The sequence below is a fragment of the Chiloscyllium plagiosum genome, chromosome 4, assembly GCF_004010195.1.
Source record: "Chiloscyllium plagiosum isolate BGI_BamShark_2017 chromosome 4, ASM401019v2, whole genome shotgun sequence".
Taxonomy (NCBI): Eukaryota; Metazoa; Chordata; class Chondrichthyes; order Orectolobiformes; family Hemiscylliidae; genus Chiloscyllium; species Chiloscyllium plagiosum.
The window spans coordinates 122,311,965-122,327,834 of NC_057713.1; the positions used below are offsets into that span (position 1 = coordinate 122,311,965).

Sequence of the window (15,870 nt, forward strand, 5' to 3'; positions counted from 1 at the left end):
TAAATTGCCCGTAGTGTTAGGGGCAGGGGTAAATGTAGGGGAATGGGGGGTGGGTTGCACTTCGGTGGGTCAGTGTGGAATGGTTGGGCTGCAGGGCCTGTTTCCACACTGTAAGTAATCTAATCTAAATATGGAGATGGATTTTTCCCAATAAATGGATTCATCACCATCATTAGACTCTTAATTCCAGATTTTTTAAAATCAAATTCAAATTCCACTACCTGCCATGGCTGGATGTGAACCTCGGTCCCCAGGACATTATCTGCGTCACTAGATTGACAGTTCAACAATCATACCATTTGGGCCAGCACCTCCCCAATTTGAACATTATGTTGCTCAGGCCATAATGTGATTGGCATGGACAAAGGGCCAAAAGTGCAAAGCCTATTTTTAAAATAACTTTATTGAAAAGGTGCAAAGGAAATTTGGGGTGACCTGTGTGCGTTGGGAAGCATAACCTGTCAAAGGTGTTCCCCGCCCTTTGTATCTCTCTGCCTGGCCTCCAAACATCTCTCCTTCCCAAGCACCCATTCACCAGTTCATCCTTTCTATTTGATGGCCTTCTCTTTACAATGGTTGCTATGGCATTTTATAATGGCAGGGACAAGAAATACACCCTCTTCTCCTCCCACCTGTTCACCCACTAAAATTCAGCCCTCACTGATTTATGCCTCTAACTGCAAAACGTTCCCCCAAATATCCATTCTTTTGCTCTTTCACTGATAAACAAATTTGATAGACAAATGTTCTGCCCCATGGCCCTGAACAGTTGTTTCCAAAATTAGACATCTCCTCTGCTCCCACCTTCAACATTTTGCCAAACGTGCCTCTTCATCCGTAGCTTTGTTCAGTCTTTACCATTTCCTGCTCTTTGCCCCCACTTTTCTAGAAAGTGACTGTGGTGTGGAAGGTACTATATTTTGGAAATTGCTGGGTAAGTTTAAATGTGGACCATCTCTTGAGATCACATTAAGGAATGAAGAGCATCCTGAAATTTATAAGCACATGCTATTGGTGGTAGTGACATTAGAGGGAATCTACTGTTGTTCAAAGATGTTAATGGTTTTTAAAATTGTTGTGAAGTATTTATGTTTAGATATGAGCAACAATTTGACAAGACAGATAACTTTCAACTGCATCAGTTGAGTGATAACATGGGTGTGGATTGACTACCCATTGTACAGCCCATCACAATGGGGTGAAAAATCATATTGGTTTATTAACAGACAATCGACATACTCTGCTACACGTATGTATGTGTGAGTATAGATGCTGATGGCAATAAGGAAATCTCTGCTCAATATTTACCCTCTCGCGGAGACGTTCCATAAGAGCAGCTAAATGAGCCTCGCGGTTTTCCTTGTTCAGTTCCATCTTTATAATCAGTTTCTCCTCTGCAGTTCTGCTGAAGTTATTATTCTCTTCCATGGCCTTTTGCAAGACCTCTCGCTCATGCTCTCTCTTCTCTGCAAGCTGCTTAAGAATCTGGGCCTCCTGAGACTGCAGACAGCAGAGTATATACAAAATTATCACAGCTTTGTTTGAATGTGTGTTTATGAGTGCATATCATTAAATCAACATTGCAAGAGCTATAGGATAATCAAGATTCAATTCTACTCTCATTTTAAAATGATCACACCAAAATGAATGTGTGATTCACTGGATTTATTGCGTTTTCTGATAACTGAGCTTGCTTTTGAAGAAGCACACAGATTAGAAGGCATTCATTTCATTACAATGCAACTATTAATAGTTAAAATAAAACACTGTCATAGAAGTGAAGCCACATTCTTTACAGACATGCACAAAAGCAAAAGGATTCTAATTAGATGAACTATTCTCTTAAATACACGAGCAAGCAGGAACGTATGATTGAGTAAATCCATCAGCAAATAAACTGATTCAAATTCACCCATAATTACATGCATATTACAGTAAGGTTCTGGTGAAATCCTTTTCACTGGTTTATGATGAATAAAAAAAAACACAAAACAAGCTCATTAATCCCATCTTTGGCAGTGACCACAACTAGACTGTTTGTGAGAATAGAGAAAAGAAAAAGCAAAAGACTTGATTTGTAAAAGCCAATTATATGGAATTTTAAAAATAAGAACCTTGCCTAGATTAAATGGTTGGAAAACTGGTAAACAGAACAACAATTTGCAATGTTTAAAACAGCAGTTGTCAATGTGAAATTCAAGAATATTTGAATGGAAATGCTGTGAAGGGCCTGATAAATAAGAAGATTATTTATGGTGGGGGAGTCCAAAACTAGAGAATATACATATTTTTAAAATGAGATGGGAAAGATTTAAAAAGGACTTGAGGGGTAACTTTTTCATGCAGAGGGTGGTGTGTGTATGGAATGAGTTGCCAGAGGAAATGATGAGGTAGGTAGAATTACAACATTAAAAAAGGCATCTGGATGGATATGTAAATAGGAAGGGGTTAGAGAGATATGGATCAAATGCTGACAAATGGAACAAGGTCATTGTCCTCCAGTACTGTTGTAGGAAAAACATAGTCCTTGACTGAGCAGAATTGAGTAATGGGAATATAGTTTCCTATCTATTCTTCTAATCCATGTAGAATGATACTTAGGGCCCTTGATGCAAGTAGTAATGTTGTTGAATTGATACATTGTCAGTCAGAACACCTAATGTTTTGCTTCTCTGCTGATGTAATAGATTAGTTGATCCTCATGGGGTGTTGGAAATTTTGTAAGAACAGTATTATGAAAAGTTGAATTTCCAGCTCAATGAGTGAGGTCTATATTGTCATAAACCATGTGTTACAAATGAGTGAATATTGAATCCGTATAAACCATTAATCACTTTGAGGGACATTGCATTCGTATTAACAATGTATCACATAAGGGGGCTATAGTAACATGTGTTACAGTGAGGGGTATTGTAGTCAGTATATGTTACAGCGCAGGGTAGTTTATCCCCATGCTATCCTTCTACAATTCAGACTTGTTCTTTAAAGTCAGACTGACAAATTATTACATTGTGTGAAGATATCAATTTTTCATAATCATTTGCATAATAGATGCAGTGTCACATTATGAACGAGGGTTGAGTCTGTTTCCAAGTATTCATGAAGGCTAATTATGACAAAAGCAGTAATTAAATTTGTACTTATCTAATGTGCCAAAATAGAAGGAAAACATTGTGAACCTAATCTAGTGAGTAATGAAGCCCTAATGTTTGACTGGTGTATTATTCATGCTACTTGACTTCTGGTGCATTGTTTTATCATATAGATTGAGCAAGTGGACAATACTAACCACGTGAATTTCCTGAGAATAAAAGTGCTGGAGGAACTCTGTACTCCTGGAAGCAGGGGTAACATTTGGAGACCAATATGGCTTTTCGAAGAGGTGGTAAGCTGTCAGACCTGTTGAGTTAATCCAGCCTTTTCTGCAAGGTAATCAGTGCCTGATCAAGTGATTGGACATCACTCTTCACTCAGCGAGTCGTTAGTTCATGGAATGCCCTGCCAGTAACAGTGGTGGACTCTCCCTCTTTATGGGCATTTAAGAGGGCATTGGATAGGTATATGGAGGATAGTGGGTTAGTGTAGTTTAGGTGGGCTTGGATCGGCGCAACATCGAGGGCCCAAGGGCCTGTACTGCGCTGTATTCTTCTATGTTCTATATGTTCTATCAGACAGATGTTCAGAATCCTGCTCCACTCATCCTGTGACCTCCCACATCACTTGCCTTTGTGCTAGCTCTCTCTGTGATCCTATCATTATGGGTATATTCTTCCAGCACTAGTCATGGGCTCTTCTGTATTGCTGCTGAACACAAGAACTGCTCCCATCTGATTGGCTGGCACTTCTGCCCTGGGGTGTTGAGTCCAAGGGAAGATCCATTTGCAAATTTGCATCTCAGCAGACCTCCCCCACAAATGGTCTCTCACTAGCTCTCTAGCAGGTGAGATCCCCAACACCCTATCAAGACTCTGCCCTTTAGGTTTTTTTATTAGCAAGAGATGCTTGAAAAGCATGTAGGTTTTCAAAGATGTCAGGATATTAGTTGGGCTCATCTTGCCTGGGCTAGGGATGTGGTAATTTTGCTATGTTTTATAATTCTGCTTACACAAGATATACAAGAAAGGAAGCCCAAGACTAACATTGCTTGCAATGTTTCCCTGATGAGGTAGAGTTCATTATCCAGGCACACAGATGAATAAAAATTAATTTGGCTAGCAACACCATTGACTCCCAGGAACACAAACACACCCCATGAATCATACCCAATTTGGCATTAATTAATTCAATTTGAGCAGTTTTATTCTGATATCTAAAGGGGAGTGCTAACCTAATCAGCCCAGTGGGAGGAGGAAGAATTCAGGTCTGAAGCTTGTCTTTTTACCTTGCCTGATTTTACATGGGAGTTTTTCATGGAAGTCAATGGAGTTTGGAGTAATGAGTTTATTCCTGCTGTAGAAAGCAAATGGAATATTAGCTTCAATAGCAATGCATTATCCTTGATGGATTACATTGAAGTTTTTGCCATAGACTTGTCAAAAAAACCTTGGTTTATGATTTAATCAACAGTAATCTGGCATTAAATATTATTGATTTTGAAAATTTGATCACAGTTTGGCTGGCACAATGGCACAGTGGTTAGCACTGCTGCCTCACAGCGCCAGGTTACCCAGGTTTGATTCCACCCTTGGGTGACTGTGTGGAGTTTGCACATTCTCCCGGTGTCTGTGTGTGTTTCCTCTGGGTGCTCCGGTTTCCTCCCACAGTCCAAAGATGTACAGGTTAGATGGATTGGCCATGCTAAATTGCCCATGGTGTCCAGGGATGTGCAAGTTAAGTGGATTAGCCAGGGTAAATGCAACGTCATAGGGTAGGGATGGATCTCTGTGGTATTCCATTCGAAGATAGGCATCAACTCAATGGATCTCTCCACCCTGAAGGTTTCCTGTCTCTATTCCTGATTATGGGCTTTTGCCCAAAACGTCGATTTTCCTGCTCCTCGGATGCTGCCTGACCTGCTGTGCTTTTCCAGAACCACTCTGATCTAAACTCTGGTTTCCAGCATCTGCAGTCCTCACCTTTGCCTAATCAACTCAAAGGGCCAAATGGTCTGCTTCCACACTGTAGGGATTCTATAATGATCTCTTTTTGAATATTAAAACAAATTATGAGGCAACTACATGTAGTGGAGACTCAATCTTGCTTTTATGTTAGAAAATGCAGTCATGTTGACAAAGTTTTTCATTGTGCACTCATCAGGCTAAAGGCAAGAATGCTAGATTTCAAATGATCACAACATTTTTCCACAGAAGGCAAGTCGAGAAAGACTTGCCAGCCAACCTGCAACCTTCTCTTCTGTAGTATGTATAGTTATGTTCATTCATGAAGCATTCTTGAGCTCTCTCTGGTGAATGCAAGATGGAAAGCTTCAGGAAAATTCTCTTCTTTCAGTAACATTCAGTTATTTTTACTGTGCCTTCAGCAACAAACGTTAATGTAATTTATGTTCCATTTATTCAATTACTTGTGATGTATGGTCCAATAATACATAGCTTTCAGTCAAAACATTGGAATTATGATAAAGAATATTTTCACTTAAATTCACATATGTTGATGCAAAACCCAAATCCATATTTTTGCTCTTAAATTCATTATAAGCATAGACATGCAACGATGAATGTGCCTGAATTATTCATAAGTAATAAGCAAGCTTAGAATGGCTGAAAACTCTATGTTCTGAGACTTGGGTCTTTTCCCGAGGTTGTTTTGAAGGTGCTTTTGACTTAGCCTCCAGTACTGAATAGAATTGAGTATAAATCTTTTAGTGAAGATTGAAATGACAATCACTATAATCAGGAGGCAGCAATCAACTGAGATAGATGCATGCTCTTGCCTCAGTACAGTGCTAATTTATCATGCAATACCTGAACTATGTACTTTAAATTAATTCTGTAGACTTTATGGAAAATATGAGGCTGATAGTTCTTAGCATTGCTGATATTGCTAAGGTACAGTATTAAATAATTCCATAAATTTGAGTTAACTGTGAACGTGTGTTTAATAAATTCTCCTAAAGACATTTTGTCAATTAACAGACAGTTTCAAGTTTCTGATGGCTGCTCAGATCTTCCCACAAATGCCCATGTTAGAATCTGAGTAATGAGTATTGATGAACTGAATCATGGGGCAGACCATATACACATATAAGTCAAATCTAATATTTTTATTGCTAACTTGGCTGCGATTAACAATTTTTTCACAGACCAGGGATAAAAGTTAAATGTCCCATGAGTAAATTCAAAGAGCCAACTACCGGTCATCAATGCAGATCTGTTATTTATTTTTCAGGTTGAATTATATTGGCTATGACCCAAAGAAATATTTTTACCTTCCTCCTGTCTTCAGCAGCCTCAAGCTTCTTCTGGATCTCATCCAAAGAAAGATCTTTTTTCTTTGGAGGTGACAGAGGGCGATCCAGTGCTGGCACTGCTTCTGGTGAAGGTGGCTTCAAGATCACCTCAAAGGACTGACCCGAGGCTCGCTTGTTGATTTGTTTAACTTGCATGTCTGAAGGATATTTGATGTAATACAAACACATGCATTTTACAAACCATGGCATCAATTGGGAACAGTCAGAAAAATAGGCCTTTGTGGCTCTGCATAGTTAGAATGAATAGTGAGGAACTAAATCTGAACTGAGAAAAACTTTAATCTATTCCTTGCTTTTTCCTGGTAAGCACAAGTTGCTCTTAAACAGTTTTTGTTGCATTTAGTACTCATAGTTATCCCACTTGGTAACATTTTTCAGGCTTTATGCATTACTATATAGAAAAGAGGAAGTGCTTTTATTTTAGGGATGTTACCTATATGAAATTATTACGTCTTCAGAGCAAATTAATTTGCAGATCAAAACTATTTTTTAAAAAAATTCATCTGAACGACGATTAGCTAAATAAAACACATCCATTATTTTAATTAACTCTGTCACCTCTTTAAGATTGTTAAGAGTAACTGCTTCCTGTTAGTCTGTGAGTTCAGATAAAGAAGAATAGCTCACCATCATAGTTATAGAATGTGGCAGCATGTGGTTCAGAATAGAAGCAGGAACATATCAGAGATAGCATGGAGAGCTCCTTCATTTTCTCCTTGTATGCTGCAATAAATCAAAAGCAAAAAGGATTAATTTTCACTCTCTTTACACAATGTTATACAGAAGGCTGACAAAACTGCAGATTAGACACAATGGAACTCAATGGGAAGGGCAGACTAAGACAAAATTGTTCATCGGGGAGCATCTATAACTATAATAACAGCCTTGGACCTGAATGGGTAAGAATTTGTTTATCATTTGAAAGTGGGATTTTATTCCATTTAGGGTACTATCTCATACCTAAGCTTTTTTTTGAAAATGAAGAATATTTTAATTGAAATTATTAATTTATAATCAATAATATCAGAAAGAAATGCAAAACGTGTAAGTCAGATGGAGAGCAGTCCCCAAAAGCAATATTGCTTAACGAGGGGCAACTCTTTTCCCAACATCCCCCATTCAATTGTAGGAAAACAAGCTGACTGGCTATTGTCACCTTTCTATGGCAATAGCACATCACGGGACTACAATATGGTCCAGCCATTCCTCAACCTTTTCATACTCAGTTTAAATATTGATGGAGATCACGTTTGAAATTAAAGTTATGGGATCTATGCTCCAGAGCTACATACATTAGCTCAAAAGCATTGCAGAATGAAAGCAAGGAATCAAAGCTCATTCTGCTGGATCTCTGGGACTGAGGACAGATGGTGCTGACAGGTGGGAGCTTCAATAAAGTAAACAAATATTGCAATGACCACTGTTACATCATCTCTCGGAGATAGATTCCACTTTTAATGGATATGCAAACCCTCTCCTTGTGCTCTCACACATCCTGAGTAAATATTTTACTGAAATTCATTGAGGAACCATTCAAAATAAATCGCAATGTAGGAGCAAATTACTGCAAATGCTTGAATCTGCACTGAAAACAACAAATGCTGGAGATCACAGCAGGTCTGACAGCATCCATGGAGAGAGAGTAAGCTAACGTTTCGAGTTTGGATAACTCTTCATCAGAGCTGATGTGAAGTGTGGAGGGGGCAGCATTTATGCCATGGTCAGGGCAGGGGGAGGTGGGGTGTAGGGGGGTTGTTGTGGCAGTAGTGGGGTGCAGGATGCTGATGGAGAAAAGATGTGGATAGTTCAGATTAAGTGATCACAATGTGAGAATGGCAGAACAATGGTGCGTCTCTCCTGCCAGACTGGAAAGGGACGACATTTCCCACTGGGGCAGGGGAGACAGTCTTCTCTTTCCAATCTGGCAGTTAGACGCACCATTGTTCTGCCATTCTCACATTGTGATCACTTAATCTGAACTATCCATATCTTTTCTCTGACAGCACTTCTGCACCCCAACTCCCCCCTCCACCCCCATCAGCACCCCCCGCCCCACCCACCCATTATAGCATAACTGCTGTCCCCTTTACATTTCACTTCAGCTCTGGTGAAGAGTCATCTAGACTCGTAACGTTAGCTTGCTCTTTCTCCATGGATGCTGTCTGACCCACTGTGATCTCTAGCATTTGTTGTTTTGAAGCTAAATCACACTTTAGAAAACAATGCAATGTGAATATTGTACCTTTGAAGAGAAATGCTTGTGATGTCATCTAATTATTGCAATTATTTTATGTTGATAGAATCCCTTCAGTGTGGAAATAGGTCATTTGGCCCAAGTCCACACTGACCCTCCGAAGAGTATCCCACTCAGACCCATTCCCCTACCCTGTTACTCTATATTTACCCCTGACTAATCTACACCTAACCTACACATCCCTGAACATTATGGGCTACTTAGCATGGCCATTTCATCTAACCTGCACATCTTCGGACTGTGGGAGGAAACCGGAGCACCTGGAGGAAACCCACACAGATACAGGGAGAATGTACAAACACCACACAGACAGTCACCTGAGGTGGGAGTCGAGCCCAGGTCCCCCAGCAGTGTGAGGCAGCATTACTAACCACTGAGCCACCATGCCATGTTGTGAAGCTTTCTTGGGTTCTGGTGGTAATCTATTGGAAAGCTGATAATACAAATGTTTTGCAGGAGTATTGTCTCTCTGTTTCTAACCTAAAGTTTATATGGAGCTGTGTTCCATTGATAGTCTGCGCTTAAAAAGAAAGGTTTAATTCTACATTTAGTAATTTAGCTTCATCATCCAGTGCTGCACTGATAAATATTTGCCACTGCTAATGAATTTAGCTTCCAGTAGTTCTTTTTCACAGTGTTGTACATTGGTTGAAAGTTATTTTAATGTGCATTAGTGGGTTGAAAAATACTTAATTCTTGCAATTTATTTGTCCCTTTTCTTACTGGTTAATTTTGATTTGTCCATAGTCAGCCAGTTTAGATTCTCTTCTTAATATTGCTTTACATGCAGTGTTTTCATTTTCTCATTCATAAGGCTCACTTGTGTATCCCTTGATCCCACAAGTTTCTGAAATTCTAATTTGATCTATGTTTAAACACAACCTAGTTTAATTGTGCTCTATGTCACCCAATGTTTCTAACGGTTCAGAGAGACTGTTTTACTTTCCTGACCATTTCTTTGGAGGTTTTTAAGATGTTTTGTGGGCTGGCATGGTGGCTCAGCGGTTAGACCTGCTGCCTCACAATGCCATGGACCTAGGTTTGATTCCAGCCTTGGGCCACTCTCTGTGTGGAATTTGCATGTCCCCAGTGTGTCTCTGTGGATCTCCTCTGGGTGCTGTGGTTTCCTCCAACAGTCCAAAGATGTGCATGTCGGGTGAATTGGCCAACTATGTTGTCGTAGTTGAAAAATGTGGTGCTGGAAAAGCAAGGCAGGTCAGGCAGCATCTGAGGAGCAGGAAAGTCGACATTTCAGGCATAAGCCCTTCATTAGGAATGTTAAATTGCCCTGGGATGATGAGGTTAAGTGGATTAGCCAGGCTAAATGCAGGATTATGGGGATGGTGTGGGGATTTTGGCCTGGATGGAATGCTTTTCAGAGGGATGGTGTGGACTCAATGGGCTGAATAGCCTCTTTCCATGCTGTAGGGATTCTAAGGTATAAGATCAGTCTCAATAACAAGCCCAGAAGGACATACTATGTGAACTTGCATGTGAATTTCATCAGTGTACAAACTCAAGTAACAAATTTTACCCTTACTTAAAATTGTACTGAACTTTGGAAATGCTACGTAAACCCTACAACTTGGAGTAAAACTTAATATGTTTTATTTAAGTACTTTGTCAGATAAGACAGATACTAAGAATAGCTGTTCAGGGGCATCCGAGGAGCAGGAGAATCGACAATTCCGATGAAGGGCTGATGCCTGAAATGTCAATTCTCCTGCTCCTCGGTTGCTGCCTGACCTGCTGTGCATTTCCAGCACCGCACTCTTCGACTCTGATCTCCAGTGCTCAGTTTTTCCCAGATATTAAGGATAGTCTGTTACAGGATTATTGTGTGCTGAGACAGTCACGATTGCTGAGCTATTTCTGAGAACTGTGTAGGTAAAAATAGGATGGGCACTTAATCCTTGCATTCTAACAAACTTTGATTTACAATAAGGTAAATTCCCTCCAACAACTGGCCACCACCGATGTCAGTCTCACTGGTCTATAGTGCCCTGGCTTATCCTTATTATCTTTATGAAATAATAACACCATATTAGCAAATCTCCGGTCTTCCGGCACCTCACCTGTGACTATCGATGATACAAATATGTCAGCAAGAGGCCCAGCAATCACTTCTCTAGCTTCCTACAGAGTTCGAGGGTGCACCTGATCAGGTCCTGGGATTTATCCACTTTTATGTATTTCAAGATATCCAACACCTCCTCCTTTGTAGTATAGACAATTTTGGAAATGTCACCATCTATTTCCCCACATTCTATATCTTCCATGCCCTTCTCCACAGTAAACACTGATGCAAAATACCCGTTTAGTATCTCCCCATCTCCTGCAGCTCCACACAAAGGCTGCCTTGTTGATCTTTGAGGGACCCTATTCTCTCCCTAGTTACCCTTTTGTCCTTAGTGTGTTTATAAAATCCCTTTGGATTCTCCTTAACCCTTTTTGCCCTCCTGATTTCCCTCTTAAGTATACTCCTACTGCCTTATGACTCTTCTAAGGATTCATTCGATCTCTCCAGTCTATACCTTACATATGCTTCCTTCTTTTTCTTAACCAAAATCTCAATTTCTCTAGTCATCCAGGTTTCTCTACATCTACCAGCCTTTCCTTTCACCCTAACAAGAATATATTATGTCTGGACTCTTGTTATATAATTTTTGAAGGCTTCCCATTTTCCAGCTGTCCCTTCACCTGGGAATATCTGCTCCCAATCAACTTTTGAAAGTTCTTGCCTAATGCCATCAAAATTAGCCTCCCTCCACTTTAGAACTTCAATTTTTAGATCCGATCTACCCTTTTTCATTACTATTTTAAAACTAATAGAATTATGGTCGCTGGCCCCAAAGCGTTCCCCCACTGACACCTCAGACACCTGCCCTGCCTTATTTCCCAAGAGTAGGTCAGGTTTTGCAACTTCTCTAGTAGGTATATCCACATACTGAATCAGAAAAGTTTTCATGGTGGGCAAATTATTGGAGGGAATCCTGAGGGACAGGATTTACATGTATTAGAAAGGTAAGAACTAATTAGGGATTGTCAACATGGCTTTGTGTGTGGGGAAATCATGTCTCATAAATTTGATTGAGTTTTTAAAAGAAGCTACAAAGAGGCAGAGTGGTAGACGTGATCTATGTAGACTTCAGTAAGGCATTCAGCAAGGTTCCCCATGGGAGACTGATTAGCAAGGTTAGATCTCATGGAATACAGGGAGGACTAGCCATTCAGATACAGAACTGACTCACAGGTAGAAGACAGAGGGTGGTGGTGGAGGGTTGCTTTTCAGACTAGAGGCCTGTGACCAAATATGTGCCATAAGGATCGGTGCTAGATCCACTGTTTTTCATCATTTACATAAATTATTTGGATGTGAACATAGGAGATATAGTTAGTAAGATTGCTGATAAAAACAAAATTGGAGGTGTAATGGGCCACAAAGAAGGTTACCTCAGAGTGCAATGGTATCAGATGGGCCAATGGACTGAGAAGTGGCAGATAGAGTTTAACTTAGATGAATGTGAAGTGCTGTATTTTGGAAAAGCAAATCAGAGCATGACTTATACGCTTAATGGTAAGGTCCTGTGGAGTGTTACTGAACAAAGAGATCTTGCAGTGCAGGTTCATAGTTCCTTGAAAGTAGAGTCACAGGTAGATAGGATAGTGAAGAAGGTGTTTGGTATGCTTTCCTTTATTGGTCAGAACATTGAATTGGGAGGTCATGTTGGAAGGACATCGGACTTGACAGAACATTGGTTAGGCCACTTTTGAATTATTCCGTGCAATTCTGGTCTGCTTCCTATCGGATGGATGTTGTGAAACTTGAAAGGGTTCAGAAAAGATTTATAAGGATGTTGCCAGGATTAGAGGATTTGGGCAATAAGGAGAGCCTGAATAGGGTGGGGCTGTTTTCCCTGGAGCCTCAGAGGTTTTTTGGAGGTTTATAAAATCATGAGGGGCTTGGATAGGATAAATAGACAAGATCTTTTCCCTGGACTGAGGGAGTCCAGAACTTGAGGGCATAGGTTTAGGGTGAGAGCGGAAAGACATAAAAGGGACCTAAGGGACAACTTTTTCATACAGAGGGTGGTGCATGTATATGGAATGAACTGCCAGAGGAAGTGGTGGAGGCTGGTACAATTGCAACATTTAAAAGGCATCTGGATGGGTATATAAATAAGAAGCATTTGGAGGGATATGGGCCAAGTGCTGGCAGGTGGGATTAGATTGGGTTAGGACATCTAGTCAGCATGGACAAATAGGACCGAAGGGTCTGTTTCCATGCTATACATCTCTATGACTCTCTGAGTTATAACTGGTGATGTTTTAACATGAGGGTCACCATGCCTAGGCAAAGGAAATGGTTGAGTAGGGAAGTTCCTTCCTCGTAACCTCAGCTTACCTGGGAATTGAACGCATGTTCTTGGTGTCATTCTCTAGCTGTCCAGCCAACTGAACTAACCAACCCCTAGATTTACACTGACACATTACAAACATATATTTCCAAATCCAAACTGTTTCAGTTTGATCCTATTCACAGGGACATGAATGAGTGCTTGATTACTCCTCAATGCATAACTACAACTAAACTTTAAATTAGTGCACAGTTAGCAAATTTTTATCTAAGGCAAAGGGACAGACCTGAAAGAAATGGAACCAATTTATACAGCATGAGGAGACGGTGTTGATTGGTCAGGGATTTATTGGTAGAGTGGGTAAAGGGGAAACAATAAACATAGTGCATTGGATTTTCAGAAATTATCTCATAAAAAGTTACTGCATAAACTATACCTATATAAATATTATATATTAGCATAAATAGAAGATTGTCTAATATACAGGAAAGAGAGAGTTGGGATAAAAAGGTAATTTTAGGTTGGTAAATTGTAACTAGTGGAGTGCCATAGAGATCAGTTCTGAAGGGACTGAATATATCGTAGTCACGTTTGCTGATGATACAAAGGTAGACAGGAAAGCTAGTTATGAATGAAGATATGAAAAGTCTGTGCTGTGTCAGAGCTGTTGTCAACTTACAGTCGAGTCGATAAGCCAAAAGTTTTGGCATCATTTCAACAATCACAGCATGAGCCCATTCACAAAGTGTATTGCTAAAAAAACTCTCAGCTGCTGTACTCTGACAATGATATATTTGCTTTCACAGATATCTCTGAACTCGTCATTAGAAAATTCACCTCCATCATCAACCATATGGTTTTCTGTGCTCCAAATTCCTGCTCTATCCATTTATTCATTATTTGTCTGTAATAAATTCCTTGTCCATAGTATATCTGAAGCACAAAGGGACTTCGGAGTACTAGTTCAAGATTCTCTTATGGTTAACATACAGGTTCAGTTGGCAGTTAGGAAGGCAAATGCAATATTAGCATTCATCTCAAGAGGACTAGAATACAAAAGCAGGGATGTACTGCTGAGATTGTGTATGGCTCTGGTCAGACTGCACTTGGAATTTTGTGAACTGTTTTGGGCCCTGTAAGTAAGCTTTCCAGGAATGATCTCAGGGATGAAGGGAATGCCACATGAGAAGCAGTGAAGGACTCTGGGTCTGTATTTGATTAAGTTTAGAAGGATGAGGTAGGATCTGATTGAAACTGGGATCTGATTGAAACTTATGGAAAATTACAACCCTGGATAGAGTGGATGTGAAGATGATGTTTCCACAAGTAGGAGAGACTAAGATCTGAGGGCACAGCCTCAGAGTGAAGGGATTACCCTTTGGAACTGAAATGAGGAGGAGTCTGTTCAGCTAACAGGTGGTGAATCCGTGGGACTCTACTGCAGAGGGCTGTGGAAGTAAAGTCATTGACTGTATTTAAGACCGTCTTGATTAGTAAGGGGATCAAGAATGGGTTTGAAGACTGGAGAATGGATTTGAGAAATGTACCAACATGGATAGAGCAGATTCAATGGGCCGAATGGCTTATTCTATACCTACATATTAATATCTTATATGTTATTACAGAGAGATTAATTCTTAAAGTCAAGAAAAATAAAGTGTAGGGTGTAAGCATTTCTTTATCCAATACCTCTGGATCCATGGCAACTACTTTGTGAAAGTTAAACACAAATGGAAGATTTACAAACAGGACAAAGGGTGTCCTATGCCACAGATTTAACAATTCTGATCACCTTCTTACATTAATCTCATCATTGTTGCCAATCATTCCTGCATCTTTTATCAATACTCTTAACAGTTAACAATTAGGGTGAACAAATTCTCCATGTAGCTTTGAAACAAGTTTTTTCTCTTGTCCTCATTACCTAATGCACTGGTACTTGGCTAATGTTTTGGGCTTATGCTTTGACAAATATTGGGCTGAATCTTCCCATAGTTTTGGGTCAGTGACAGCTTGTCAAGTTTCATGGCAGATTTCTTTCCATGACATCCAACAAGTGTTCTCATCCCAAACTCACCTCATTAAGTACCGACAATGCTTCTATAGTGCCCCTCTCATCCCACGCTAGCCCAGTTCACCACAGCCAGAAGCCTCATCATTGCTGGGCTATCCTGGGACACACTGGGATCCCCAGCATTGGCCATTGTGCACCCAGTTAAGAGCTGTCAATATGAAGCGGCTCGAGATGGTTTATGACATTACACCCAGAAATGGCAAAGAAGGAGAAATTAGTGCCTCACTTTGCAATCAGGAGGCTGGTGGTCCTGATGGCCAGGCTGGTACAGAGGAGGGCTGTTCTCTTCTCTCAGGACCAGTAAACGGGTGGCACAGAGGCTCAATGGTTGGCACTGCTGCCTCACAGCGCCAGGGATCTGGGTTTGAATCCAGCCTCGAGTGACTGTCTGTGTGGAGTTTGCACATTCTCCCCATGTCTACGGTTTCCTCCAGGTGCTCCAGTTTCCTCCCACAATCCAAAGATATGCAGATCAGGTGAATTGGCCACGCTTAATTGCCCATAGTATTCAGGGTTGTGTAGGTTAGGTGTATTAGTCAGGAGAATTAATAGGATAAGTTGAAACTTTATTGCTGGAACAGCACAGCAGGTCAGGCAGCATCCAGGGAACAGGAGATTCGACGTTTCGGGCACAGGCCCTTCCTCAGGAATGAGCAGAGAGTGTTCAGCGGGCCTGTGCCCGAAACGTCGAATCTCCTGTGCCCTGGATGCTGCCTGACCCGCTGTGCTGTTCCAGCAATAAAGTTTCAACTTTGAT

The 15,870-nt window shown here is 40.5% G+C and overlaps 1 protein-coding gene across 1 annotated transcript in view; it reads right to left on the reverse strand.

Annotated features, from left to right (window-relative positions):
* Positions 1-1,191: 1,191 nt before the first annotated feature.
* stmn2b (stathmin 2b) overlaps positions 1,192-15,870 on the reverse strand; it is a 53,848-nt gene continuing 39,169 nt past the window's right edge. Inside the window, exons 2-4 of the mRNA XM_043689106.1 lie at positions 7,055-7,150; positions 6,386-6,564; positions 1,192-1,500 (exon numbers count right to left, since the gene is read on the reverse strand). Of these exons, the coding sequence (XP_043545041.1) occupies positions 1,207-1,500; positions 6,386-6,564; positions 7,055-7,150 (569 nt within the window). The 3' untranslated portion in view covers positions 1,192-1,206. The remainder of the gene's footprint in view (positions 1,501-6,385; positions 6,565-7,054; positions 7,151-15,870) is intronic.